At 50.4% G+C, this 23,686-nt stretch overlaps 10 protein-coding genes across 10 annotated transcripts; 7 read left to right on the top strand and 3 right to left on the bottom strand.

Moving 5' to 3' along the window:
* Nucleotides 1-1,225: 1,225 nt before the first annotated feature.
* Nucleotides 1,226-1,669, top strand: CPAR01_11981 (uncharacterized protein; the record flags this gene model as incomplete). The annotated part of the gene is made up of 1 exon (XM_060496239.1): nucleotides 1,226-1,669. The coding sequence occupies one exon, from the start codon at nucleotides 1,226-1,228 to the stop codon at nucleotides 1,667-1,669; it is 444 nt and encodes a 147-aa protein (XP_060345024.1).
* A 461-nt stretch (nucleotides 1,670-2,130) lies between these two features.
* CPAR01_11980 (FAD binding domain-containing protein) lies at nucleotides 2,131-3,843 on the bottom strand (the record flags this gene model as incomplete). The annotated part of the gene is made up of 4 exons (XM_060496238.1): nucleotides 2,131-2,402; nucleotides 2,466-2,677; nucleotides 2,739-3,436; nucleotides 3,520-3,843. The coding sequence occupies 4 exons, from the start codon at nucleotides 3,841-3,843 to the stop codon at nucleotides 2,131-2,133; spliced, it is 1,506 nt and encodes a 501-aa protein (XP_060345023.1).
* Nucleotides 3,844-5,590: 1,747 nt separating this feature from the next.
* Nucleotides 5,591-5,953, top strand: CPAR01_11979 (uncharacterized protein; the record flags this gene model as incomplete). Its single annotated transcript, XM_060496237.1, has 1 exon — nucleotides 5,591-5,953. The coding sequence occupies one exon, from the start codon at nucleotides 5,591-5,593 to the stop codon at nucleotides 5,951-5,953; it is 363 nt and encodes a 120-aa protein (XP_060345022.1).
* A 791-nt stretch (nucleotides 5,954-6,744) lies between these two features.
* Nucleotides 6,745-9,487, bottom strand: CPAR01_11978 (mandelate racemase/muconate lactonizing enzyme domain-containing protein; the record flags this gene model as incomplete). The annotated part of the gene is made up of 2 exons (XM_060496236.1): nucleotides 6,745-7,249; nucleotides 8,220-9,487. The coding sequence occupies 2 exons, from the start codon at nucleotides 9,485-9,487 to the stop codon at nucleotides 6,745-6,747; spliced, it is 1,773 nt and encodes a 590-aa protein (XP_060345021.1).
* A 625-nt stretch (nucleotides 9,488-10,112) lies between these two features.
* Nucleotides 10,113-10,758, top strand: CPAR01_11977 (uncharacterized protein; the record flags this gene model as incomplete). The annotated part of the gene is made up of 2 exons (XM_060496235.1): nucleotides 10,113-10,244; nucleotides 10,465-10,758. The coding sequence occupies 2 exons, from the start codon at nucleotides 10,113-10,115 to the stop codon at nucleotides 10,756-10,758; spliced, it is 426 nt and encodes a 141-aa protein (XP_060345020.1).
* Nucleotides 10,759-12,752: 1,994 nt separating this feature from the next.
* CPAR01_11976 (uncharacterized protein) lies at nucleotides 12,753-14,990 on the top strand (the record flags this gene model as incomplete). Its single annotated transcript, XM_060496234.1, has 11 exons — nucleotides 12,753-12,977; nucleotides 13,038-13,096; nucleotides 13,154-13,292; nucleotides 13,360-13,376; nucleotides 13,431-13,545; nucleotides 13,601-13,638; nucleotides 13,699-13,726; nucleotides 13,792-13,905; nucleotides 13,962-14,195; nucleotides 14,260-14,747; nucleotides 14,810-14,990. The coding sequence occupies 11 exons, from the start codon at nucleotides 12,753-12,755 to the stop codon at nucleotides 14,988-14,990; spliced, it is 1,638 nt and encodes a 545-aa protein (XP_060345019.1).
* A 558-nt stretch (nucleotides 14,991-15,548) lies between these two features.
* CPAR01_11975 (2-ketogluconate reductase) lies at nucleotides 15,549-16,613 on the top strand (the record flags this gene model as incomplete). The annotated part of the gene is made up of 1 exon (XM_060496233.1): nucleotides 15,549-16,613. The coding sequence occupies one exon, from the start codon at nucleotides 15,549-15,551 to the stop codon at nucleotides 16,611-16,613; it is 1,065 nt and encodes a 354-aa protein (XP_060345018.1).
* Nucleotides 16,614-16,716: 103 nt separating this feature from the next.
* On the top strand, nucleotides 16,717-18,874 carry CPAR01_11974 (uncharacterized protein; the record flags this gene model as incomplete). The annotated part of the gene is made up of 7 exons (XM_060496232.1): nucleotides 16,717-16,948; nucleotides 17,033-17,252; nucleotides 17,314-17,417; nucleotides 17,482-17,819; nucleotides 17,878-18,003; nucleotides 18,068-18,400; nucleotides 18,455-18,874. 7 exons carry the CDS (start codon nucleotides 16,717-16,719, stop codon nucleotides 18,872-18,874), a joined length of 1,773 nt encoding a protein of 590 aa, XP_060345017.1.
* A 1,029-nt stretch (nucleotides 18,875-19,903) lies between these two features.
* CPAR01_11973 (aminobenzoyl-glutamate utilization protein B) lies at nucleotides 19,904-21,359 on the top strand (the record flags this gene model as incomplete). The annotated part of the gene is made up of 3 exons (XM_060496231.1): nucleotides 19,904-20,261; nucleotides 20,316-20,459; nucleotides 20,515-21,359. 3 exons carry the CDS (start codon nucleotides 19,904-19,906, stop codon nucleotides 21,357-21,359), a joined length of 1,347 nt encoding a protein of 448 aa, XP_060345016.1.
* Nucleotides 21,360-21,465: 106 nt separating this feature from the next.
* On the bottom strand, nucleotides 21,466-22,990 carry CPAR01_11972 (uncharacterized protein; the record flags this gene model as incomplete). The annotated part of the gene is made up of 5 exons (XM_060496230.1): nucleotides 21,466-21,970; nucleotides 22,067-22,377; nucleotides 22,432-22,604; nucleotides 22,696-22,732; nucleotides 22,793-22,990. 5 exons carry the CDS (start codon nucleotides 22,988-22,990, stop codon nucleotides 21,466-21,468), a joined length of 1,224 nt encoding a protein of 407 aa, XP_060345015.1.
* Nucleotides 22,991-23,686: the final 696 nt, after the last annotated feature.

The raw sequence follows: 23,686 nt of genomic DNA, 5'->3' as shown, positions 1-23,686 counted from the left end.
GATACCTGGCCATCCTCAAGATTCCAACAAAAACCCGGTTGACGTCAACCTGTCAAAAGGGGTAGGACCCCCAGTTCCACGCTAAAAAAAAAAAAAAAAATAGGACATTCGATTGATATAGAAAGAAGAAAAAATCTTGAAAGAACGGGATTTTAGTGATTGAGGAATACTATGAATTCAATACTGTCGGAAATCGACTAAGGCTAACCGGAGGTCATGAACGGAGCCCCGGGACTACCGAGGTTTGAGGAGTAGGAGCAGGAGAGATCATGGTTTCGGAGTTACAAATTGCGCATTCGGGTCCGAAGACAATAAACAATCCGCCGTCAACTAGACGGTATTTACTCCACATTGAGTGAGCATCTAGTTCTACAAGTCTCCGAAGATATTGTCCAGCCATCAAAGTGCATGTCACATTGTGAGCATACGGCAGTTAAAGTTATGGCAAGCGAATCGTGATGTGGGTACCAATTACACTCATTTAAGTGGGCGGCCAGACTTATCCCTGCCAACATTTACTTGCGCCGCCGTTGCATCAAGTCACTTGAAGCCCGTGCTGGGATAAGGTAGTCAAATGCTCTTCACAGGCAGATAGTCTTGGTATTTTCATGACGAGAGACTTGATCGTGCTGCATTTACCTTCACTCAGGTGCTCAGGCACCAGCTTAAGGTGAGATCTGTATTGAGAGATGTAGGCAACATCACGTTAGGCAGCAAGTGTAACATCGAGGCAGTGCTTATTTTTGAGTCGCCCTTGTAAGACAATAATTCTCACGCTAACACAACTTCGCCTAGGCACATCGACGTAATTGGCATTCTCAGCACGTTTCTCATTCGTTCAATGCTTCCAGGTAAGGTTAACGGCCGACGGCGCAGCTCCGGCTCTCACTCAGGTGTCTCAAAAACATGAGAATTTTCTCCAACCAGGCGGTCCAGCCCTGCGAGCCCTGCGAACTCTTGCGCCGACTGCGCCCGGAATCCTCCCGCTATCATGGGATAAATGCAGCGAGTCGCCGCGGTCCCTTCGCCGCGAAGCTACGGGAAAACCAGTCTATAAGCTGACTGCATCCAAGATAAATCGCCAGTTTTTTTCTGGTTCCTAATAACATCCGAATTCGATTTGCCTTGCCTCGTCAAATATCTGCGTACACCCAAAACAACAACTCACGTCTTTCCACCAAAGAAGATCACCCGTTCACCAAGATAAACTCCAATCTCCACAAAAATGCCTGCTGTCCAGCTCTCAGAAACAGCCAACAGCGCCATCCGCCATTTCCTTTCGGCGCGCGACTTCGACGACGACTACAACGACGCGCGGAACAAGGCCAGAGCAATCGGGGGTGGCGTAATCGCAGCCATTGTTGTCGTCATCGTCCTTACCATTGCCGGCGTTATTTTCGCCATTATCAAATGCAGCCGCAGCAGGAAGAGACGGGCGCAAAACGAGTTGGAGATGAAGAAGTACGTGGGCGGAGTTCCGGTCACCGATGCGGCAACGGCGGGCAACACGACCGTCCCGGCGCCCAGCGGGGGGGACATGAACGGATACGGGTTTAGCGGAGGATATGTTGCCAACGACGGAATTGCAGGCACCGGCAAGGATGCCCACAACGCGTCGGATGCGATGCCCCCGGCGTACACTGCAAACAACGGCCCGACGGCGAACTAAATCCTTAACGAACGACAACGAAGACAACAGATAACAATAAAGACTGGGATTGGAGATTACGACTACCTATTAGACATAGCGTTTCGGAACAGAGCGAACAATCGTTAGGGCATTTCTTTTGTGATTCGAGAGGAAAAATCGATCCCGGGTGTTCGATAGCATTAGCTCAAAGCGGGCTGGGAAGAAGTGGAGAGGGTAGTCGGAGGGGCGCATTTATCATGCTGGATCATGAATTTCAGAGGAAATATTCCATATCGCATCAGTCGTTTGTGCAAAGCCAAGATCAGAAGCATTGATTTTACTCATGATGAAAATACAGGTGTGAAGACAAATCTGGTAAATATGCACAAAGAAGTAGAAAGCCAAGTCGACGGATGCAAGCGTCTTCCTCATCCGCCAAGCTTGAACCTGGTGAGTGCTTCTCCAATGACCGTTGCATCGTCAAAGACTTAGTCGTAGTCTTAATGTCCAAGCTTGAAACCACCCCAGTTGAGCTTGCTGAACACCATGTTGGGGTCGTACTGAGCTCTGATATCCTTCATCTTCTGCAGGTTGCCCTGTCCGTAAGCAGGAAAAGGCTTCTGCCACTCGCCCGCGTCGCCCATGTAGACGAACTCGGTCGCCAGTCCCAACTCTTGGTTGATCTCGTGGTGGTGGGCGAGGAAGTTCTGGGACCAAGCGGTCATGCGGAGGTCGTCCTCGGGGCGGGCCCAAGAGGTAGTGATTTGCCACCCTGAGATTCTCAGTCAGTCACTGTCGGTGATGAATTAATGTGGACGTGGGTGAGAAAACTTACAGATATAGGACTGGTCAGCATCCAGACCGAACGTGTTACCGATGCCGTTGTTCTTTCCAACCGCTAAAGCAGTCCTCGGGACCGTGTTCAAGATGAACGTAGGACGAACGCCTTCGATGTCGGCAATGTCGGCGATAGCTTCAACCCAGGCCTGGTAGATCTCGTACAGGCGGTCGGCATCGGGAATGATCGTTTGGTGGCCGAACTGAATGCTAAACAGAAATCGTTAGCTTGTTTGCGATAGAGAAGGATTATGGTGAGGACCTTTCTTACCGGAACATCTGGTTGGGGGACAACATCTGGGAGTGCCAGTCAATGGGACGGGTAACATTGTGGCTGCGGGAAACGGCAGGAATAGCAGTGAAGTTGGCAAAGTGAGACGGCGGCGAGACAGTGGTCTCCTGCAGGCCAAAGACTTGCGGGACGACCTCCTTCGTCGTCACATTGTAGTTGATGTTGATGACGGCACCGGCACCCTCAGAGTTGTCGTCGCTGAGAGCGAAATCGGCAGCAGCCTTGATGAAGGCCTTTGTGGCAGACTCGTTAAAGATCTGGTAAGTGCTGGTCGCCAATGGTAGGTCCAAAGTCTTGAGAGAGAACTTGGTGACGATGCCGAAGTTGCTACCACCGCCCTTGAGAGCCCAGAAGAGGTCCGGGTTCGAAGTGTTGGTTGCGGAGACTTGGGTACCGTTGCCGAGGACGACGTCGTACTTGACCACGTTGTCCATGGAGAAGCCATATTTGTTGAGGAAGTAGCTTACACCGCCGATCAGGGTCAGGCCGGGGACGCCGATGGTCTTCAGACGGCCGCCGATAGCGTACTTGCCGTACGGCGCCAGGGCGGAGTAGACGTCGACCCATTTATTGCCGGGACCGACGTCGACGATGTTCTCGTCATTGTTGACTGTGACTGTATTCAGGCCGTTGAGGGCAAGCAGGACTCCATCGTCAATGGTGTTGGCTCCGGGGTACTGCAGGATATGTATAATTAGTGGGCTGCCTTATGGTGCAGGGGGCAAGAGGTTAGGGGGCTTGGGTGTAAGATTGTGCGTACGTTCATATGGCCACCACCCTTGACAGCGAACTGGGCCTTGCAGGTGGAGAGGATCTCCACGCCCTTAGCGACATCGTCGGCAGTTGAAGGGAGATAGATGCAGGCCGGATGAAGGTTGGCTCTCTTGTCCCAGACGTTGATGCGCTGGGTCTCGTACGCCGTCGAATTGGAGAAGAGCGTAGAGTTAGGAGAATGGCTGCTCAAACCAGTACAAGCGCACTTGACGTTGTCGGAGACCAGGAGGTCTCGGCGGCCGAAGACGGACTTGGTAGCCGAGGCAGAGTTAACCAGCAGAAGAGCTGGGAGAGCAAGAGAATACAACATGGCTGTGACTGACTGTCGATCGAAGTGCGGAAGGATAGGCTTGTTGGAGCGAGTGATTGGGAGTGAATGGTCAAGCATTTCGAGAACGACATGAGAAAGAATTCACCAAGTATTTATCTGTCTCGAGGGAGGTTCTCCTGGATAGCCTTGTCACTCTTGTTCCTCGGTGCAACCCCCTTTACAACAAAATGACACCCTCTCCGCTACTGTCTCTACGATCTTCCTCAGTGACTACAACATGGTGCTCCATCATGATGATCCGCTACGAAAGTCTCAATCGCAATCGGTCTCGCTCTGTGGCTTGCAGCTTTTGAAGATGCTCAGCCTTGTAGGTGGAATCCATCAAAAAGATCCATTGCGGATTTCGTCACTCAAAGTCCACTCAAGGCTTCGACCAAGATAGTCTGGTCGAGTTTACGCTACTTGTTAGTCGACGATACGTAACACGCCAGTCCGCCATAGCCGTCTTCGTCAGCGAACCACTAAGCCCTTGCCACTTACCTTAGCTACCTTGCCCTACTATCAGTTGAGCCGGCCCGAAGAGACACGGCATTGCGGTTCCACAGATGGGTTCGCCTGATGGACCCAGATGAGGCGTTTCCCGCGAGGCCATGCTGTATGCTCCAGCCCTAGTGTGCCATCTTAAGTTCCTACCCCGGATCACTAGTCCGAGGAGATTTGACAGTGCCACCTCATCATTCCGCCGTCAAAGCGATGGGACGAAAGTGTTTTTTCTCATTGACGGAAATAAAGTGTGGTACTTGCTTCTTTCCCACCTTACATAGTAAACAATGTGCTCTCTTTCCATGACGATTTACCTAACGGAGTAGAATGTGTTCCAGACCTTGACCTTGCCCTGAAAACCACCCCTGACGTTTCCAGCCACACCTGCGTCAGAGCGTGGTGTTCCGCTCGCTCTCGCTTTCGGCGATGGGGCCCCCTTCGAACGCTTGCGCATGAAGACGAGCGGAGATCTGTGCGAGTGTTTTGGAGTTGGGTGGAATTGGTGTAGATCTGCTTCCGCATACCCACTCTTTTGTTCTACGTGTATTCCTTTACGTGGATCCGTATCCAAGTTTCCCACGTGAAGAGAGTACGTGTATCCGTATTTGTTATTTCAATCATTCCATTGTGGCTTACCGAAATACCCACCTAAAGCAAACGCATCGTGAACTGCGGATTCTACGATTGCAACTTGAGTACATTATCCCAGGTTCTCCCCTCACGTTACTGTTCGGCACGTCTGTCTCTGCCAACTTCAGCCCGAGAATCTCGGCAAATCAAAGTCTTGCCGAGTGAGGCAATGGCTACCTTGGCTCGTATGCGCGAACAGCGTATCAAACATTTCCTTCGATTGTGTTCGTGCTTGGTCAAGTACGGTCCATGACTGGAGACATTTCTTCAAGCGTTGACCGTTCTTTAGAACACCTGTCTCTAAGATAAATCATTTCAGACGAAAGGGACTACGCGAAATCCTACTAGGTGACATTGAAGTTCTATGGCACCGTTTCATCGGTTTAAAGTTTGCTCCTACAGCAGTCAAACGCATCGACACATCGTACCGCGCGATATGGGTGCTGTGGCTTGACGTTCGGACATTTTTTAGACTTTCCAGACCCCGGTGATTCCGCAATAACTGTAAATTAACCACAACCACCTATGTGATGCAGGAGACCTCACCTCCTTCAACCTGTCCCGGATTTACTCGAGATCTTATCCCGAGTCCTTCTTTCCATTGACGGCAGCTATGAACGCCACTGTCAACCAAACTTGGACTGAGGCAATGTCTGAGCTAAGACTACGGCCCACAGTCACACCGAGCAGCACTCTTCTACCTCACTCACTGACCGCGAAAGGGTGGTTAGCATGTCTTGTTTTGTCGCTTATGGACGGGCTTCTCGACAGGGTTCTTCGATATCAGCAAAAGGATCCTGCGCGTCGGGCGCGGAATGAGAGGCGAAGACGACGGCTGGGAGTCTGGGAGGAGAGGCATCACAGCGGGCTTGAAAAGCTTCACGAAACGCTGTGTGATCTGGATATCCCGGAGGTAGACCTCAATACGGTCGACATGCATGAATGGTTGGATTACGCATTTCAAAAATCATCGTGAGACTCAGCGTTCTCATCTGATACATATTGATCCCGAACCGAGGCGAAAGGTCCTTCTTCGAGCCCGGAAAAACTACCTTCCAAGTATGTAACCTAGGGAAGAGTAACCGACTGCAAAGCTCCTTTGGATTATTTCGCTGCGAATGAGAGTCTCTCTGACTGAGAGCACGTTTGCGAGCTTGAAGACTACAAGGTAGCTATGGTACCTCATGTTCCATGCCCACGAGTTTCCTACCGCCTGCTAATCATTGAGATGTCATTACGATCAGGGGTCGATGCGGAACACATCAATTTGTTGCTCGCCGGGGAAACAGTGAGATAATTCAGTGTCCGCCCGCTGAGCATTCACCAAAGAATCTCGGCGATCTCAAAGAATAGCGTCTGGTATCGGCGCGAGATTCAGGCTAGCAGGAACGGAGAAGTAAGGAGACTATTCAGGATCGCTTGACAGCATGTCTGATCACTATCAATAGGCACTCACTACCCTACGCGTTGATTGTGAGAGAAATGAAACGTTAATAGAACTACGGCATCATCTTCGGGATTCTGTTTATATACAGAAGGAGGCGCTCCGATATTGTCCGGCGTGGCGTATAATATCAAGATGGAACAAAGAAGAACGAGATCCAATTTACCTCTAGAAACTGAGATACTTGGCACAGAAGATGGCCTGTTGAGAGCTCAGGTCCCGTTCGTTGATATTTACTCGCTCATTCTTCATCTCCTCGAATCTTCAACGTGGTCTAGGGATATTTCAGGCTGACGCTTGAAATCTCCCGCATCTTGCTCTAGCTAATCCAGCTCCGGACCTTTCTTTCCTGGACTGATAATCTCGTCTCCGGACTTAGCAGCCACCTCCTTAAGTGATAAGAAGCGAGTCTCGGGCAGGAAAAAGAAGTAGATGGTCCCCGCAAAAGCGTTGCAGGCGACAAAGACGAAGTAAAACTTCCACTCGATGGCATCGAACGCGGCTGATACCGCGTAAGATAACCAAATTGCCGTAACAGCTTGTGTAAAGACTGAGAAGCCAACACCGACGCCACGGAGGTCGAGTGGAAAGATCTCTGCTACCAAGACCCAATTGACACTGTTGACGAAGAAGGAGTACGCAACCGCGAACAAGAAGATGAACGCAACACTGGCACGGGATCCAGCTGGATTCGAGTCATCTTGGAAAAGTTTCGATAAGGCCGTCAAAACTGCGAGGAGGACAGCGAGCGTGAAACTCCCGGAAATGACAGTGGTGTGCCGCCTCCAGTGGTCGGCGACAACGAAGATGTCGTTCACAATGGCGTACCTGTAGAGCAGTCTGAAGTTCTCTTTTCCAAAGCAAGCTCTCAGAGTAGAGTTAAAATAACAGAAAGAACTTGACAAAACATCTGTTTACAGACAGACGCAGACGCGGTTTCAGCTGGGGTGACAAAAAAGACTGCAAGTCGATGACTATACTACTAGGTAGGTAGTTCAGGCATTTATAAGACCTTGCCAAAACAATAAAGTCCTTCTAACATCTGGCATATTCGTGCAGTTCTACTGTTAGCGAGAGGAGTAAGATGTTGAGTCTCCCCGCATATCCGCTTCCCCACGATGGAGCTGTAGGATCTGTTCTTCCCCCGCAATCATACACGATGTCTTGCCCATCTCAGCTTGTTAGCACAACTCGGACTGTCATCAAATTCTCCGAAGTCCCGGTCGAGGCAGGGGATCCAGAAATTCCGGAGACCATACCATTTGGTTTAGACCATCCGCGGATGAGGCGGGGACCTCCTCTGGTGTCAGCTGACTTTCGTGCGAGATCAGTCAAATCTGAGAGATGAGCAACAAGTGACCCCTCGACATGTAGGGACAGTTCGTTCGAGGATCAAGAGCTCTTATCTTTCTAAGGCAATAGATGATGAAAAGTGTTAACTGAGCTTTGACATTTCCTTCCATTAGTCCCACTTCACGTCCTGTGCTTTTCTGTAAACTTGACCTTAACTTCAAACCACCGTACAGCACGCTGTAGGCTCATGTATATTTCAATATGCTTACCAAGGACCGATTTTGCTCCCGAGGACTTCTCATCCTACTTACCTTAATAAGAGGCGTTTCACTATAAAAGACTCGAAGACGCCCCTTGCAAGTTGCGTATTTACAATTTTCGCAGGGAGGTAAGTTCCAAAAGAATGAGCACTGAAGTTGTGTCATCATTTATTGTATCAGAGGCTTTTGGATTCCTAGGTCTAATCAAGAAGGTGCATGCAGTCAAGAAGTAGTAATGAATCTACCATTTTGGAACGTTTGGAGAAAATTCAGGGTGGAACTTTCTCATATACGTTGTGTCATCGCGTTTTCGCAGCCCACAATCCAGGTAGAGTTGATGAAGATGCGCCAACTTCTTCCTGTCTAGCTCAACTCCCAAGCCAGGCGCGGTCGGAACGTTCAAACCACCATCAGACCACTTGAGTACTCCATCAACGACGACATCCTCATCCCGTGGTTTCCATGGCCAATGAGTATCGCAAGCATAGTCCAGATTTGGGGTAGCCGACGCAAGATGAGTCATGGCCGCAAGTGATATGCCCAGATGGCTATTCGAGTGCATCGAAAGACGCATTCCCCAAGTCGCGCAGATGGCGGCCAGAGTCTGAGACTTGCGCAGGCCACCCCAGAAGTGATGATCAGAGAGCACCACTTGGACTGCGTTCTGCAGAATTGATGTGGGCAAGTGAGAAAATGCGACTACGGCCATGTTTGTCGCCAACGGCATCGAGGCTGCTTTCGCAACAGCAGCCATGCCTTCGATTTCTGGAGCCGGGTCTTCCAGGTATTCGACGATCCCTTCGAGTTCCTTCGCAACCCATTTTGAGGTCTCGACAGTCCAGGCGGCATTGGGGTCGAGTCTAAGAGGCACACCCGGAAAAGCCGCATGCAATGCTTTGATTGCTTCCACCTCTTGTGCCGGGGGGTAGACGCCGCCTTTCAACTTGATCGCTTTGAAACCGTACTCGTCAATAATCCTTTTCGCCTGCTTTACTACACCAGCAGGGTCAAGAGCCGCGCCGTATTCGTCGTCTGGCTGTCCAGGGTGCCCCGCCCACTTGTAAAAGAGGTATGCCGAATACTGGACGTTGTCTCTAACGCGGCCGCCGAGAAGGTCGCTCACAGGTACTCCTGCAAGCTTTCCCTGGATGTCGAGACACGCAACTTCAAATGGGGAGAAAACCTTGTCCGCAACGGAGGCAGTAGTCACCATGCCTGCCATTCCGTCGCCGCCTGTGCTGGTGTCGCCTGTCAAGGACTCGACGCATAGCTGGTATATGGAGTTTGTTTCGTACACAGTGAGGCCCTTAATTTTGTCGGCCGCAAGTTGGAGACGGCCCAGGTGTGTTGAGTCTCCGTACGATTCCCCCAATCCGTAACCGTCATCTGTGATAACTTCGATGATGCTGCGTAGTGCAAATGGCTCATGTACACCAACGCTATTTAGCAGTGGCATGTCATGAAATGCCACTGGTGTAATGACGATATCCCGAATAGTCCCACGTCGAGACATGATGGCTGCATGTGGTTTTAGGTTCACCTTCCTTTGTCTGTTTTTGGCTGCTTCGTTGCTGTAATTGAACGCAAATCGTGAGATTAGGGATGTTTTTAACGTCACCAACTGAATCGAACTGTAGCGCTTGAAGATTCGGCCATCTAATAGGTGACTACGCGGGGTACGATTTGTAGGATAAGTGTGCCATTCGAAGGACAATAATCCGTATGCGGGGTGGAACGCCGCCTTTTCCGCGGATGTTGGAGTACGACTAGGATCGGCAGACGTCCGACATCCGAGGGAGCGGGCATCCTTGGGCCCAAAGACGGAAAAGTGCATCCGATTTGAATCATCGATCACAACTATTCAGGGTTTGACAAGAGTGATTCCGAACCTCTTGTGTATCTAGTCTATCCGAGGAAGCAATAGATGAATCGCCGGTCGCATCATTGTCCCGGACTCGACTGGCAACCGATGCCGCAGAATCGAACAGGCCGCAAAAAGGGTCCGAGGACATCCTGCGCATCCATGAGTAAACAGAGCCTGCGATAAGTGCAAATCGCTAGTCTACAACGGAATGGTGTGTCGAGTCTTGTTGTACAATGGCTAACGTCTAATATGCTGGCTTCAGTCGCAAGACACGATGCTCTGGGACATGGCGGTGCGTCTTTTGCGCAGAGTTCAATCTATTCAGCTTTGCGTGGACGCCGCCACAGAGATCACGAAGCACGTCAACTACATCAACGATGCCGGCGAGCTCTACAGTACGTTGTTTGTAAGTTGCTGTTTTCTGTTTGGGAATCAAACTCAGTACTTCACACGCTCACACACATGAGCTCGTCCCGTATTACGGATTCAGTGCAGTGGTTATACTCTACGTTTTCGCAATCCAGCGACGTACCGAGACACCAGAGACCTGCCTGGATTGCTTCAGTCTTGCTTCTCAATGCCATGCTCAGATTGAAAGTATTGCAACCAATGGATCACTTATGTAGCGCTACGGTGTTGTCCTCCGAGATTTGCGCCTCGAGGTCCTGCGGAACAATACGTATCTCGCGCCTGTCTCAAATCCCCGCGCTGGAAATTGTTTGACATCAAATGAGAACAACGAGATCCTTCCTGTGCCATACCGGAGGTCTCAATTACGCCCCGAGGGTGGTACCAGCGGGTCGAAACTTGCTGTTGAACAAGCTGCCGAGGGCGCGCCTTTCTGCCGATCCTTTCCGTGCTTTTCACGTCGGACTCTTCAATATGATAAACTGGGCACAATTCGATTCACTGGTAAGTAACATTTCCAACATAATACTGCTAGACTAAGCACGCCTGACATGATGCTTTCCTACCCCATAGGTCACAGGTGGGACTGGAAATTTTGATGCGTTGGTTCACGACGACTCCGCCGATCTTTGGGGCCACGGCAGCGACGTAAGGCTCAATCCCTGAATCGTATACTCGTCCCCAAGCCGCCAGGTTTTCGAGAGATTCCTTACTCAACTTCGGAGGCAGTATCAATCGAGAAAACGGTGGTGTCCGGGAAAGGGAGGTACCTGGTGCTTGGTGGCGGGAATACCGTGCTCAGATCATCTGTGTTGAGGGAAAGCGTCGCAAAAGTCGTGTCGACATGAGGCCACCGTCAAGCCCCGTTGACTAGAGTGTAAGAGGCCCGCATTCTCCGCTTTTTGGCTAACTGAGGCCGGGTGCCTGGCATCTGTTCATGCGGGGTGATGGTCCCACGGAGACCGGCCGGAGTCGATTGTCACGGGTAAAGACTTCCTAGGAATGCCTTTTTGTATCTACACCTTTTCGTCAAGTCGCAATTGAACAGGAACATGCTTGCCATGTTCAGAGAACGACAAAGCACATTACTTCGGGCCCCGGCTTTCCCGAATGCAAGAACATCTACCTCCAATATGTGCCAAGAGGGCTACTGGAGGCAGATAGGTAGTTCGACGCGCTAAGAATCCTTCCAACTCATCACGTCTGAACAGGGGAATATGAAGTCCAAGACCCCCACAAGTTGAAGTTGGCAAGCTCATCATTCTCAAGTCGGAAGTGACTACTTTCATATACTAACCTACAAAAGTAAGTACGTACCGTAGGTACTAAGTCGGTGCGAGGAATCAAGGTTTTGAGTCCTGGCTTACATCTACTCGCGATTCGTCACGCTGTTCGAGCCTTTTCCGCCTTAGCCAATTATTTGAGCACTGATCGAATATGCATTATATATGTTGCAAGTGCTGCACGGCAGCTTTTGACTGATCTCAAAATTTGAACGTATAAGTGATACCCAGCATTCATGGTGTTCACAGCTGCCTGGACCAGTTCATTGACCGGCGCCGTGTTCTGTGGAACCCCGAATTTCGCTTCTCAGGAGGAGAAGGTTTTCCACATGGCCTCGAGTCGCATACCTCAACTATGCATGCCTGCACCCGGTGTGGATACGCCTCATCGACACTATGACCTTGCTCCCATGTTGGATCTGACTCTCCCAGCTGGATGGCTCGCCATAGCGCGACGGACAGTTTCGTCCCAATGAACTGGGTCACCGCTCATAAGAGCCATCAGACAGTCAACGGGATTTTTTAAGTCACTCGCAGGGGTTGTTACGCGGCGTGCCAAGGTACGCCATGCCGCTATCGACCAGCTTCATCGTTCAGTTGTTCAAGAAGCCGGGGCACTCGGAGCCGATTAGCCAGCCACCCCCGTACTGTGTACTGGATCGCCAGGCGGGAGCTAAACGGCTTTCGCCATGCCTGCCATACCCCCTCCAATCATGAAGCGCCTCGGGAATCCGGTTTAATTTCCTAGCGAGAACGCTACCCCTAAACTGCCGGACTGAACCCGGATTTCGCAGCGGACCGGCGCCTCTCATGTGATCGACCTGGGGAATCGCGCGGTCTGGGGTAAGCCAACTTCGGGGAAGAAAGGAAATGCGGGGATAGCTCAGGTGTTCTTCCGTGCTAAAGTGAACCCACGAATGTGGATACGCGACGGGCGTGATGCCAGAGTCAGTCTAACAGGCCACTTGCGCCGGCTTGGCTGCTGCGCTGCTGGTCTTGGGTGACGGAGTGGTTTGGTTGCAGCCGAGGAATTGAGAAGTTTGGAACCGAACCATTGAGCTGCGCAAACATAGACGTATATAAGCGCGATATCGCGTCTGCATCGATCGCGGGGAAGTGACTGGATTCCCCATGTCCCCCAGACTCCAGAGATCTAATATTCGAATCGGACTGGCCCTCAAGTACCCAGACACCGAGATCCGTGCCGAAAATTGACTGCCAGAATGGCTGAGCCAACGAAACGGACCTATTCCGGCGACGACGAGAAGCGGGACCTCGCCAGCAGCGATGTCATGGAAGACGCGCCTCCCACTGTAGTGGCAGCCGTTGCTGCACACGAGATCGCGCACGAGGTGGAAGATGGCAAATACTCCCCGTGGACGAAATCCATGTTCAACCTCTATGGGGTGCTGTTTGTGGCGTATTGCTGCGGTGCCCTCAACGGATATGTAAGCTTGCCTTGACTTTGCGGAATAATATCGACCTGCATCATTGACAGAATGCAACAGGATGGATCACTCATGGGATCGCTCAACGGAATGACATCCTACCAACGAACTTTTGATATGTGAGTACTCCGTAGTAGCAACGCTTGGTGGAGAGAAGTAGGCTGATACAGGAGCAGGAAGACCTCGGGCTCTTCGACCGGCATCGTGTTCATGATGTACAATGTCGGATCGGTCTGTGCCATCCTCTTCACGGGACCCGTCAATGACCTTCTTGGCCGACGCTGGGGCATGTTTACCGGCGCTTTGCTCATCATTGTAAGTCAATGAGATATGGGCATCCCCACCCTTTACCTAAGGCGGACTTTGCTGACAGGTATCCTAGATCGGCACTTGCATCCAGTAAGGCGAACCAACTATTCGAGCTTTGAATTGGAGCACTGAATTTCTATCTAGGGCTACTGCAAACCACATCCCTCAGTTCTTAGGTGGACGTTTCGTTTTGGGCTTTGGCGTGTCATTTTGTTGTGTCTCTGCTCCAACCTACGTGAGCGAGCTTGCTCACCCTAAGGTAAGTCGAATATTGAGAATTGCCGATGAAGTTACACTGACGATTTGTGAAACAGTGGAGAGGTACCCTGACTGGATTGTATAACTGCATGTGGTGAGAATCCTTGAAGACTTTAGTGAATCAACATCTTCCATTGAGCTAACAACATGATAGGCCTGTGGGAGCTTTCATTGCAGGCTGGGTAAGCAATTACAATGTCGGAAGAGCTTGATTCCTTTCGACAGTATACTGATTTCGGTCAAACAGGTTGCCTATGGCGCTTCTTTCATCCCCGGAGACGGCGGCTGGCGTCTTCCCGTCTGGTGTCAACTGGTCACATCCGGAATCGTTGTCGCTTTTGTGTTCTTCTTGCCAGAAAGTGTAAGTAGCCAACTTCATCTCAAGGTCAACGCTTCAACTAACCTTAAACTCAATAGCCCAGATGGCTTGTAGCCAACGACCGACATGAAGAGGCAGCAAAGATCCTGACTCAGCTCCACGGTGAAAAAGATCCCAACCATCCGATTGTGCAATTGCAGATGAAGGAAATGATGGCCCAAATCTCGAACGAGGCTAGTGATAAGAAGTGGTGGGATTACCACGAGTTGTGGAACACCCACTCCGCTCGGAGAAGACTGATTTGCGTCTTGGGTATGGCCATCATGGGACAGGTAAGACCTTCTAAGCCGCTGTAACACCGACATTACGATTGGATCTGATGTTTATCTTCACCAGGCTTCCGGAAATTCTCTGTCCAGCTACTATCTCGTGACAATGATGAACACAGCCGGAATCACCGACGAAAAGAAGGTCCTAGCCCTCAACGCAGTTAACAGCATTCTCGGCCTTCTTGGTAGTGTTATCGGCGCCCGCCTAACCGACCGCGTAGGCCGACGACCTTTGCTCATCTACAGCATTCTTTTCTGCTCCGTCACTTTCGCCGTTATCACCGGTACATCCAAGATGGCCGTCGATGACCCGAGCAACACCAACGCTGCCAATACCACCATCGCCTTCGTCTTCCTGTTTGGTGTCGTATTTTCTCTGGGCTGGACAGCTCAGCAGAGCATGTACATTGCCGAGACTCTCAGCACCTCCACTCGTGCCAAAGGAACTGCGGTCGGCAATTTCGCCTCCTCGGCTATCTCGCTGGTGCTTGCTTACAGTTCTGGCCCTGCATTTGAGAAGATTGGCTACTACTTTTACCTTGTCTTCGTCTTTTGGTGCGTTACTCATCAGTCAAAGACATTAGAGTTCCATTTGTCAATTCTAACCTTTATTTTAGGGATATCTTAGAGGCAATCTTCATCTACTTCTTCTTCCCGGAGACTAACCACAGAACGCTGGAAGAGCTTGAGGAGGTGTTTTCCGCGCCTAACCCCGTCAAGAAGAGTTTGGAGCCTCGTTCCGCATCAACCGTGTTGGAGACTATGAAGGTTCCTAATGAGAAGTTTGTAGAGGCCTAAATTAACGAATGTCTGATGACGAAACTGGTGGTTCCTCGGGAGCTCAGAGGCAAAAAGAAGTGTAGTTCGAGTCCCAATACAGCTCTTGCAGTAAATTTATGAGTTCTTGACTTGAACAACTCTCTTCTACGCATAATTAAATAGTTATCCCAAGTATCCTTGCTCAAAAAGAGGCAGATTGGTTTTTAATAAGTTACCCTCGGTGTTTGTCACTGGGCGTCGGTTTGGGATGTGGGTTGGCGGATATGCATCGGCTTTCTCACCGATATCGTCATCCTGCTGGGAATAACGTGCGGGGGTTAACATCGCACCGGAATACTTCTGTTTATCTGAATACTTCATGCTGTTAATCCGCATGAGCACATAATGGGCGCTTGTAAATTACCAGTCATCAATGACTATCTCGGAGCTTCTCTCATCGATATAGGTCGGCATTTTAAAACTTTGGTCTCACTAAGGATTCATCACCAACCAATGATTATTTCGGCAAACAACGTCCAGAGATATCTCTTCCACGGCTGTTCACAGATTTTGAATTCCCAGGAGCATCCTCAGACAATGGCTGAAAATAGGCCCATCGTCCTCCGCCTTGGCGAGGATGTCAAATACAACCACGATTACTACCAGAATGTATTCACAGACCGATTCACCGTTGTCCCCAACGAGGAACCGGACCGAGCATCTTTCATCAAAGCTCTCAAAGAGAAGAAATTTGGCGACTTTTCCGCAATATTCCGCCCTCATTTCCAGACCGGCGGCGAGATGGGCCAGTGGGATGACGAACTCATCGACCTCCTACCCTCATCAGTCCGCATCTTTGCCTCCGCGGGAGCAGGTTTTAACTGGGCTGATGTTGATGCCCTCGGTCGACGCAAGATCTGGTACGCTAACGGCGCAGGTGCCAGCGACGAAGCCGTCTCGGACACGGGACTTTTCATGATCCTTTCAGTGTTTCGCAACTTTTGGAGGGCACAGAGGGCGGCAAGAACGTGCGATCCTGAGCAATTTCTTGCCATGCATCGTCTAGTGGGAGGTATATCGTGGAGCCCACGCGATCATGTACTTGGGATCGTGGGACTTGGGAACATCAGCAAAAAACTCGCAAACAAAGCCAGGACTGCGCTGGGTATGAAGATCCACTACTACGATGTGGTGCGATCACCCTTGGAGGTCGAGGAAGAGTTGCAAGCGACCTTCCACCCGACTCTACACGAACTCCTGGCTGTGTCAGACTGCGTGACGCTTCATACTCCGCTCAATGCTCATACGCATGACTTGATCAATAAGGCAGCTTTCACAGCCATGAAGGATGGAGCTCGACTCATCAACACGGCACGAGGCGAAGTGGTCAATGAAGAAGCCTTGATTGAGGCTTTACAAAGCGGGAAGTTATCAGCTGCTGGCTTGGATGTGCACTATCACGAACCACAAGTTTCAAGGACACTCGCGGATATGGAGAACGTAACTCTGACGTGTCATAACGGCGGAGCGGCTATCACCACACGAGTCAACTTTGAGCTGAATGCGATGAAAAACATCGTTGAAGTGGTCGGGAGTGATGGCACTACAGTTGGCAAGCCGTTGACGCCGGTAAATCAGAAGGCGTTCGAGTCATCTCCGTAGATCACGATTATCTCTTGAGCTCTTCCCGAAGATATTTCTCCTCACCTATCTTTTCCAATCTTGTCCAATGTTTGCATTCAAATCGACTCTAGCTGGTGTTGCCATGATCGCCGATCAGTATTCCATCCAAGCAAACCACTCCTCCGGCATTCTTCCCGATGTTCGGAAAAGTCGGGGCAGACGTCGCATCCCGGTGTTGAAAGACAACCCTGGAGCTATCCGTCCCCTCCCCCGCAAGCCAAGAATCCGGGGCCCCAGATCAGAGGCAGCGTCACAGGGGCATCGCGCCGGCTTTCTCCCCGGAGCTTCAATCCCTACAACGTTCCCAGCTTTCGGTTTGTTTAAATAGTACGGCTGAATACTTTGAGCATAACGTTGTCACTATGGAAGAAACCCACGGCTACCAACTGTTCCGTCAGGGCTTGGAGCTTTTACGATGTCTGAAGCGATCCAACCACAGAAGCAAGATGCCGAGCATACAGAGAAACGGCAGACTCTACTGCCAGAAGAGTTGCCTCTGCCTCAGGAGCTAGAGCACATGGGAGCCGGTGAGCTAAGGCTCCTTGAAAGAGGTCTAACACGGCGTCTTGATCTCACCTTGATGCCATCAGTGTTTATTCTGTTCCTCCTGAACATTCTGTACGTTTAGAAAAACTGGCCAAGTACTTCACTCATGCTTTCCCTGCTAACGACCCTCAAGCGATAGGAACAACATAGCAAGTGCGAAGATCACAGGTCTCACAGAGACACTTAACATAACAAATGCCGAATACAACACTTGCCTCCTGATGTTCTATGTCGGTTGTAAGTCGCGACCATGTCGACCCCACAAACCCATCTTGAACCTTCACGCTGACCTAGTCACAAGACTGCATCACACAGGTTCCTTCAAATCTCATCATCGGAAAAGTGAGGCCTTCTTACTACATCTGCCTAATCACCTCTTTATGGGGAATTATATCCATGTGCCAGGGCTTCACAACCAACTTCGCTCAGCTGGCAGCAGTTCGTTTCATCCTTGGCCTAGTGGAGGCCCCCTTCCTACCCGCCGTCTTTGTTTTGATGTCATGCTGGTACAATAGAAAGGAGTTGCCTCCGAGAATCGCGATTTTATATGGAGGAAATATGCTCGCCACGGCATTCTCAGGACTGATCGCCGCGGGAATTACCTCTGGTATGGAAGGCAAGGCAGGCAGACCCTCATGGGTAAGTTTAGAAAGCCAGAACCTGCATCGTGAATGAAAGCCCGACTGATAACTCATAGGAATGGCTCTTTATCATTGAAGGCGCCATGACTGTAGTCATTGCCCTTCTCCTCCTGCCGTTGCTCACAGATTATCCACTACAAAACAAGCATCTCTTCATATCACGAGAGCATCAGCTCTACGCTGTAAGTCCTACATGATCCTAATATGGACACTTTTACCCACTTCCCTTTACTAAACCTTGAACAGGAGTGGAGAATCCGCAAGGAGAATGCAGGAATTGTCGACGAAGACCCAGAGTCGATCTTCTGGGGGCTCAAACAAGCCTTGATCGATCCCAAACTCTACCTTTTCATTGTGCAGCAAATGGCGTTGATCACGGCGCAAAGTTTCAATAACTTCTTCCCCTCAATTGTGGGAACTCTTGGCTACGGCCAAACAACAACGCTTCTCTTGACCTCGCCGCCATACTTCTTCGCATTCATCGTTTCATTGTGTGTATCTTTCCACGCGTCACACAAGGACGAACGTGGCTATCACATCGCTGTCCCAATGGTCTTTGCTCTGCTTGGAAACCTCTTGGTAAGTATAGTAAAACCAGCTTTAACCCTTATCTCATAAACTCACATCGATTAGGCCATGTTTGTGCCATCTCTCGGTGGAAGATATTTCTCCATGTTTCTCATGACATCCGGCTCCTACGCGCCCTACAACCTATGCGTTAGCTGGCTCAGCTCCTCTCTTCCACGGCCTAGAGCTAAACGTGCTGCTGCTTTAGCCATTGTCAACTTTATGGCTGCTGGGGTGGCGCACTTTTACACAAGTTACATGTTCCCTGACAGCCAGAAGCCGCGGTACTACGCCGGTGGGGCAGTCATGTCTGGAGCGTGTTTGGTGTGTGCAGGTGTAGCGTTGTCGATCAAGTATTACCTCAAGAAACAGAATGAGAATTTTGAGGAAGAGGAGCGCTTGGGTGTCACAAGCCATACCCATATCAAAGGGTCAAAAGCTGGGCATGGTGGTGAAGGGGTTGTCTCGTTCAGATACGTGCATTAGCTTCAAAGGTTGCCAGCTAGCATTACCATCGACAACTTCTCCTTAATAACTGCCCAAATCGTCGAATTACACGAGTTGATCCATACTTATCAACGCAGTGCGGGGAGCACCTGATGCCCATTGGATCGTAATTTTCCCTCATTAAGTGATTAAAACTGGAAGATATTGTGTCGTCAACAAGAGGTCAAAGGGCCGAAATGACGGTGAGAGTTTCCTAGCAGACTCAGTTGAGTATTGGAATCTTGATGACAACAGGTCTATTACATGACGTGATATCGTAACCACTGTCAGCACCCACAACTGATAGTCAGTGGAACAAATCAGCAGAGAACGCTACCATTCCTTGGCAATGATTGCGAAGATAGCCGTCGGCAAAAGTTTTTGACGATCGGCTATATTTAAGCTTACTTGCCAAGCGTGGATCCGACCCCACCACTTCCCCTCGATGCCGTTTGGTGACAACGCGGAGGCAGACAGGAGCAGGGTGGACCGACTTTTCCACGGCAAAGACGTACGCGGGGCCCCAAGTTCTTGCAAAGCCGATCGGACATGGAAACTCTCCCGGAGAGCCGGACCAAGCCCCTCGGATGACATATCGGCGTGATGAACATGTGGTAGAAAATGCCTATCCCTTCTGCCAAGACCGGTATCTCTAGAAGGAAGTGGAGATTGCATTGGGTCCAAGTTGTCAACATTCTGCTGATGACAAGCCCCTCTCCTCTTTCGCAAAGCTGGGCATATGTCCGCAGACCCCTCGTCTTCTTTAGACAACGAATGGCATATCTTGGCGTGTAGCCGATGAGCGCTTTATTCGTGTAATTGCCAAGATGTCAAGTTTTTGGCGGGGGGTAGCTGTCTCCATCTACGGGACCATGTGCAGAGGGAGAAAAGTCTGTCAACAGCGGAGGAGCATTTCCTGGGTAGCGATATACATATAAACACATCAACCTATTACTCATGTAGCCATGAATTCCGAACGCAAATTCTCCCACTTCGCCATCTCTATCTGCTCACTTATTTGGGAACAGTATGGGTGTACAAGGACCTCTCACGGTGCTTGTGGCAGCGCTTGGTATTAGCTCAGCTGTGGCATTCAATGTGATTCCTCGCCAGAGCAACGGCACCGGCGAAACGAGCCCTTACTTTTCGGACGTATCTGATTACATCGATTCCATCGTTGATGAGTTATGGCCAATCAATAAGGAAATCCACGACAATCCCGAGTTGGGATATGAAGAGATCAAGGCCCATGAACTCCTCACTTCCTTCATGGAATCCCATGAAGGGTGGAATGTCACCAGATCCATCTACAATATCAGCACCGCATTCGTCGCAGTGTTTGAAGGATCGGGTGAGGGACCTGTGGTTTCCTTCAACGCTGAATACGGTGAGTCTATCACGAACGCGGATCTTTCGCTTCGAGGCTGACTGGTTTTGGCAGATGCCCTACCTGGACTAGGGCACGCGTGCGGACACAACCTCATTGCGACAGCCTCTGTCGGAGGAGCGCTCGCTACCGCTGAGATCATGCGTGCCGAAAGCCTTCCTGGTAAAGTGATTTTGTTTGGCACTCCTGCTGAAGAAAGTAAGTCACATCCAGTGCATCATGCCCTTGACGCAAAGGCTTACCCATACTTAAGGTCTTGGTGGCAAGGTCAAGCTCCTCGAAGCTGGCGCTTTCAGAGACCACAACATTGATATCTCACTCATTTCTCACCCCACGAACAGCGGCGATTCCCCATACATGATCACAACTTCAACCGACCGTTTTGAAGTAGAATACTACGGAAAGGAGGCTCACGCCGCCGCTTCCCCTTGGGAGGGGATCAACGCTCAAGACGCCCTGGTTTTGGCTAACAATGCTATTGCTCTCCTCCGCCAGCAGACGCGGTCGACCGACAAGATTCATGGCATCATCAGTTCGGCCGGAACACGCATCAACGTCATCCCCGCACTTGCGCAGGCTTCCTTCCAGATTCGTTCCGCCGAGGACGAGGCCTTGGAGGAGTGGACCGAGCGAATCATTAAATGCTGGGAAGCCGGTGCTTTGGCCACCGGTGCTGAGCTCAACGTCACCAAGCGCCCCTACGGCTACTCCAACATGGTGTCCAATGACATTCTGGCTAGTTCCTGGTCAAAGTACTTCACCGAGCTTGGTGGTGAGGTTCCCAACGCCGAGGTCGATAAGCTGCGCGAACCGAGTGGTAGCACCGATCAAGGAAACGTCAGCAAGGACTTCCCCACGATTAGCCCTTTCTTTGGAATCACGAACGAGAATGGCAGTGCCCCAGCTGGCGGCCCTCATACTGCTGCCTTTGAGGTAGCTGCCGGCAGTCGGGCTGCATTCGATAAGACCATTATGGTCGCGAAGAGCATGGCTGGCGTTGCCATTGATATCTTGACTGTTGATGGCATGCTTGAATTGGTCAAGGAGGAGTTCGAGGCTACTCAGACGAAGCGCAGAAGACGCAGGTCAATTCATTAAGCCTATAATGCCGGTGTTCTTATTGATGTACCCACTGGTACTCAATGATTGCAGAGTAGCCAAATCTATTTTTGCTGCACACAATCTTCAATGTTGTACTGACTTTTCAATCCGTCTTCTGGACGATTTCTGTGCGAACAAAAATTTTATCCGTCGACTCATCTCTCATAGCACGCCCGCCCTGCATTTCGCCAAACTCGGAACGCCTATGGCTCGCTTTCCTTCCCCCGATGACCTTACTGTCCGTCTCTTTATGTATATCATCCATCTCAAGGTTCTCTTCCGAGTCGGTCATGACCATGAACCCACCAGCCCCTCGCGAGTGAGGCTTTGAGGCTGAGATGAACGTACGAGGTCCCGTCGCTCCAGACTTGCCACCATTGTAGTATTTCGCATGGGGATTGGTTCGGTCTGCACTTGATCGAAGGGTACTGATGAATCGGCCAAAGATGCGGTCAAAGACGGGCCGGAGGATCGGTGACGACGATACCATGAGTGCGACGCCCATTTCAGCTGAGCTCCACACCATAGCGTTCGGCGATGTAAAGGAGAAGTCAAGGAAGTCGACGCTGAATACCGAAGCAAGCCGCAGGGCTCCGAAAATGATTGTCCTGTGAGCAAGCTCATCTATTAGAATTTTTTCAAATATGATTGGTTCGACCTTGAATAGAACGGACTATGGCCAAGCAGCTTTGGGCTTCACTTACAGGATACCGGCTCCGAAGATGCCTATGAGTGCGATTCGGTGCGCACTGGAAACTTGGAGCTTCAGCACCATAGGGATAGGCAGAATGAAGATGATCAGATCGACGATAACATCGACCACGCCCACAGCAGCAAAAGCTGTAATCTGATCACCGCAAACCCCCCCTGGAATCGTTGGATTCCATTGCATTGCGATGGGTCTGCAGATAAGTAACCCAATGAGAATCGTCATCAAAGTCCAAGCAATGCATAAGCCCATGGTTGCCCAAGCCGCAATCTGTTGACCAGGCAGTCGCTGGTTAATGAACTGAGTCTACATCGATATGAGGGGATTGCGATCGCTCTGACGCGGGTCTCAATTGCTTACCTTGAACGGGCGGACAAAGAAGATGCGTTGAAGCATCCAGCAGATGCTGATCTTAAGTGACCCAAGAGACACAGCGTAGACCACTTGACTAGCATACCCAAACTTCATCAACTTCTCAATATGCCACGGCTGGAGCTCGGAGACGTGATGGCCTGCACCACCGAGGAAAAGCACTGAGATTTGTTGGTCAGTCATGCATCGACACAAATGTGATACATTTCTACTGGTGAGACTGAAAGACAACCTAGTCAATGCCATACGTACTCATGAAATGCAGGACTACAAAGGCGTAGAACAGTATCTGACGAATTCATGATCAGTCGATTACCCCAGTGTTCACGGATTTGCCCTCGTTTCATACCAGCGCTACCATGTACAAGCTGTCGTCAACTCCAAATGGAACCCGGCGCATCTTTCGCGAGTACAGACGCAGCCCCGTCCATACTGTGACGAGTGTCACCAACACAATGTTGGTATAAATCACCTGTGTAGCATTTGGGTTTGCTGCTAGTGGCACGACGGTTGTCGTGATCCGAGAGAGGTCCGAATCGACAGCCATTGTCGTCACGCTCTCAAAGCTGTTGTGTTTGTAACAGTTGTGTGGTTGGCGGGGGAAATCAAGTCGGTACTTTCAACAAGACTTCGAATTCAATCCCAGACAGACTTGACAGAGTACGACGGGTGTGGGTATCGGGATTACGTCTTATCCTGTGAGATTCTGCGGCACAGCTATCTTCGTCAAAACTTGCATGACTCCATCTCGGCGGATGACGAATGGGGACCATGCAGGGAGTCAGGGACGCATCTGCATTGAGACGTTGACCCTGGCGATTCTAGCCAAGTCTTCAGATCCTTCTTGTCATGCCTGTGCCTGGCAGCCTTCACCCTCCTTGAACACATTGAACCGACGAAATTGTGACAGGGCTTCAGTATTGGATCATTTGCTTGTTGCGCTCACTCTATCCCATATTGGGCAGGTCGTCATAGTTATGCAAGTTGAGGTCTGCGCAAGCAGCATTTCAGAGCGCTCTTCACAGCACATTGCACAGATTTTTATTCACCAAGGCTGACAAAACACATACAGTGGTTTGCCAGATTTCTGAATCTATACTACCTACTCAATTGAATTCACCTCGCTCGCGACACAAACGAATATACTTACACCAAGAAGGGGGTTCTAAAAGTCGTCCATTCTGCAAACCACGCGTGACATGCAACGCTCCTACCCGAATGGAAAACTTTATTCCTTTTCGCA

The sequence above is a fragment of the Colletotrichum paranaense genome (assembly GCF_030867605.1).
Source record: "Colletotrichum paranaense strain IMI 384185 chromosome Unknown Scaffold_10.1, whole genome shotgun sequence".
In the NCBI taxonomy this organism is placed as follows: Eukaryota; Fungi; Ascomycota; class Sordariomycetes; order Glomerellales; family Glomerellaceae; genus Colletotrichum; species Colletotrichum paranaense.
This window is presented reverse-complemented; position numbering and strand designations above follow the sequence as displayed.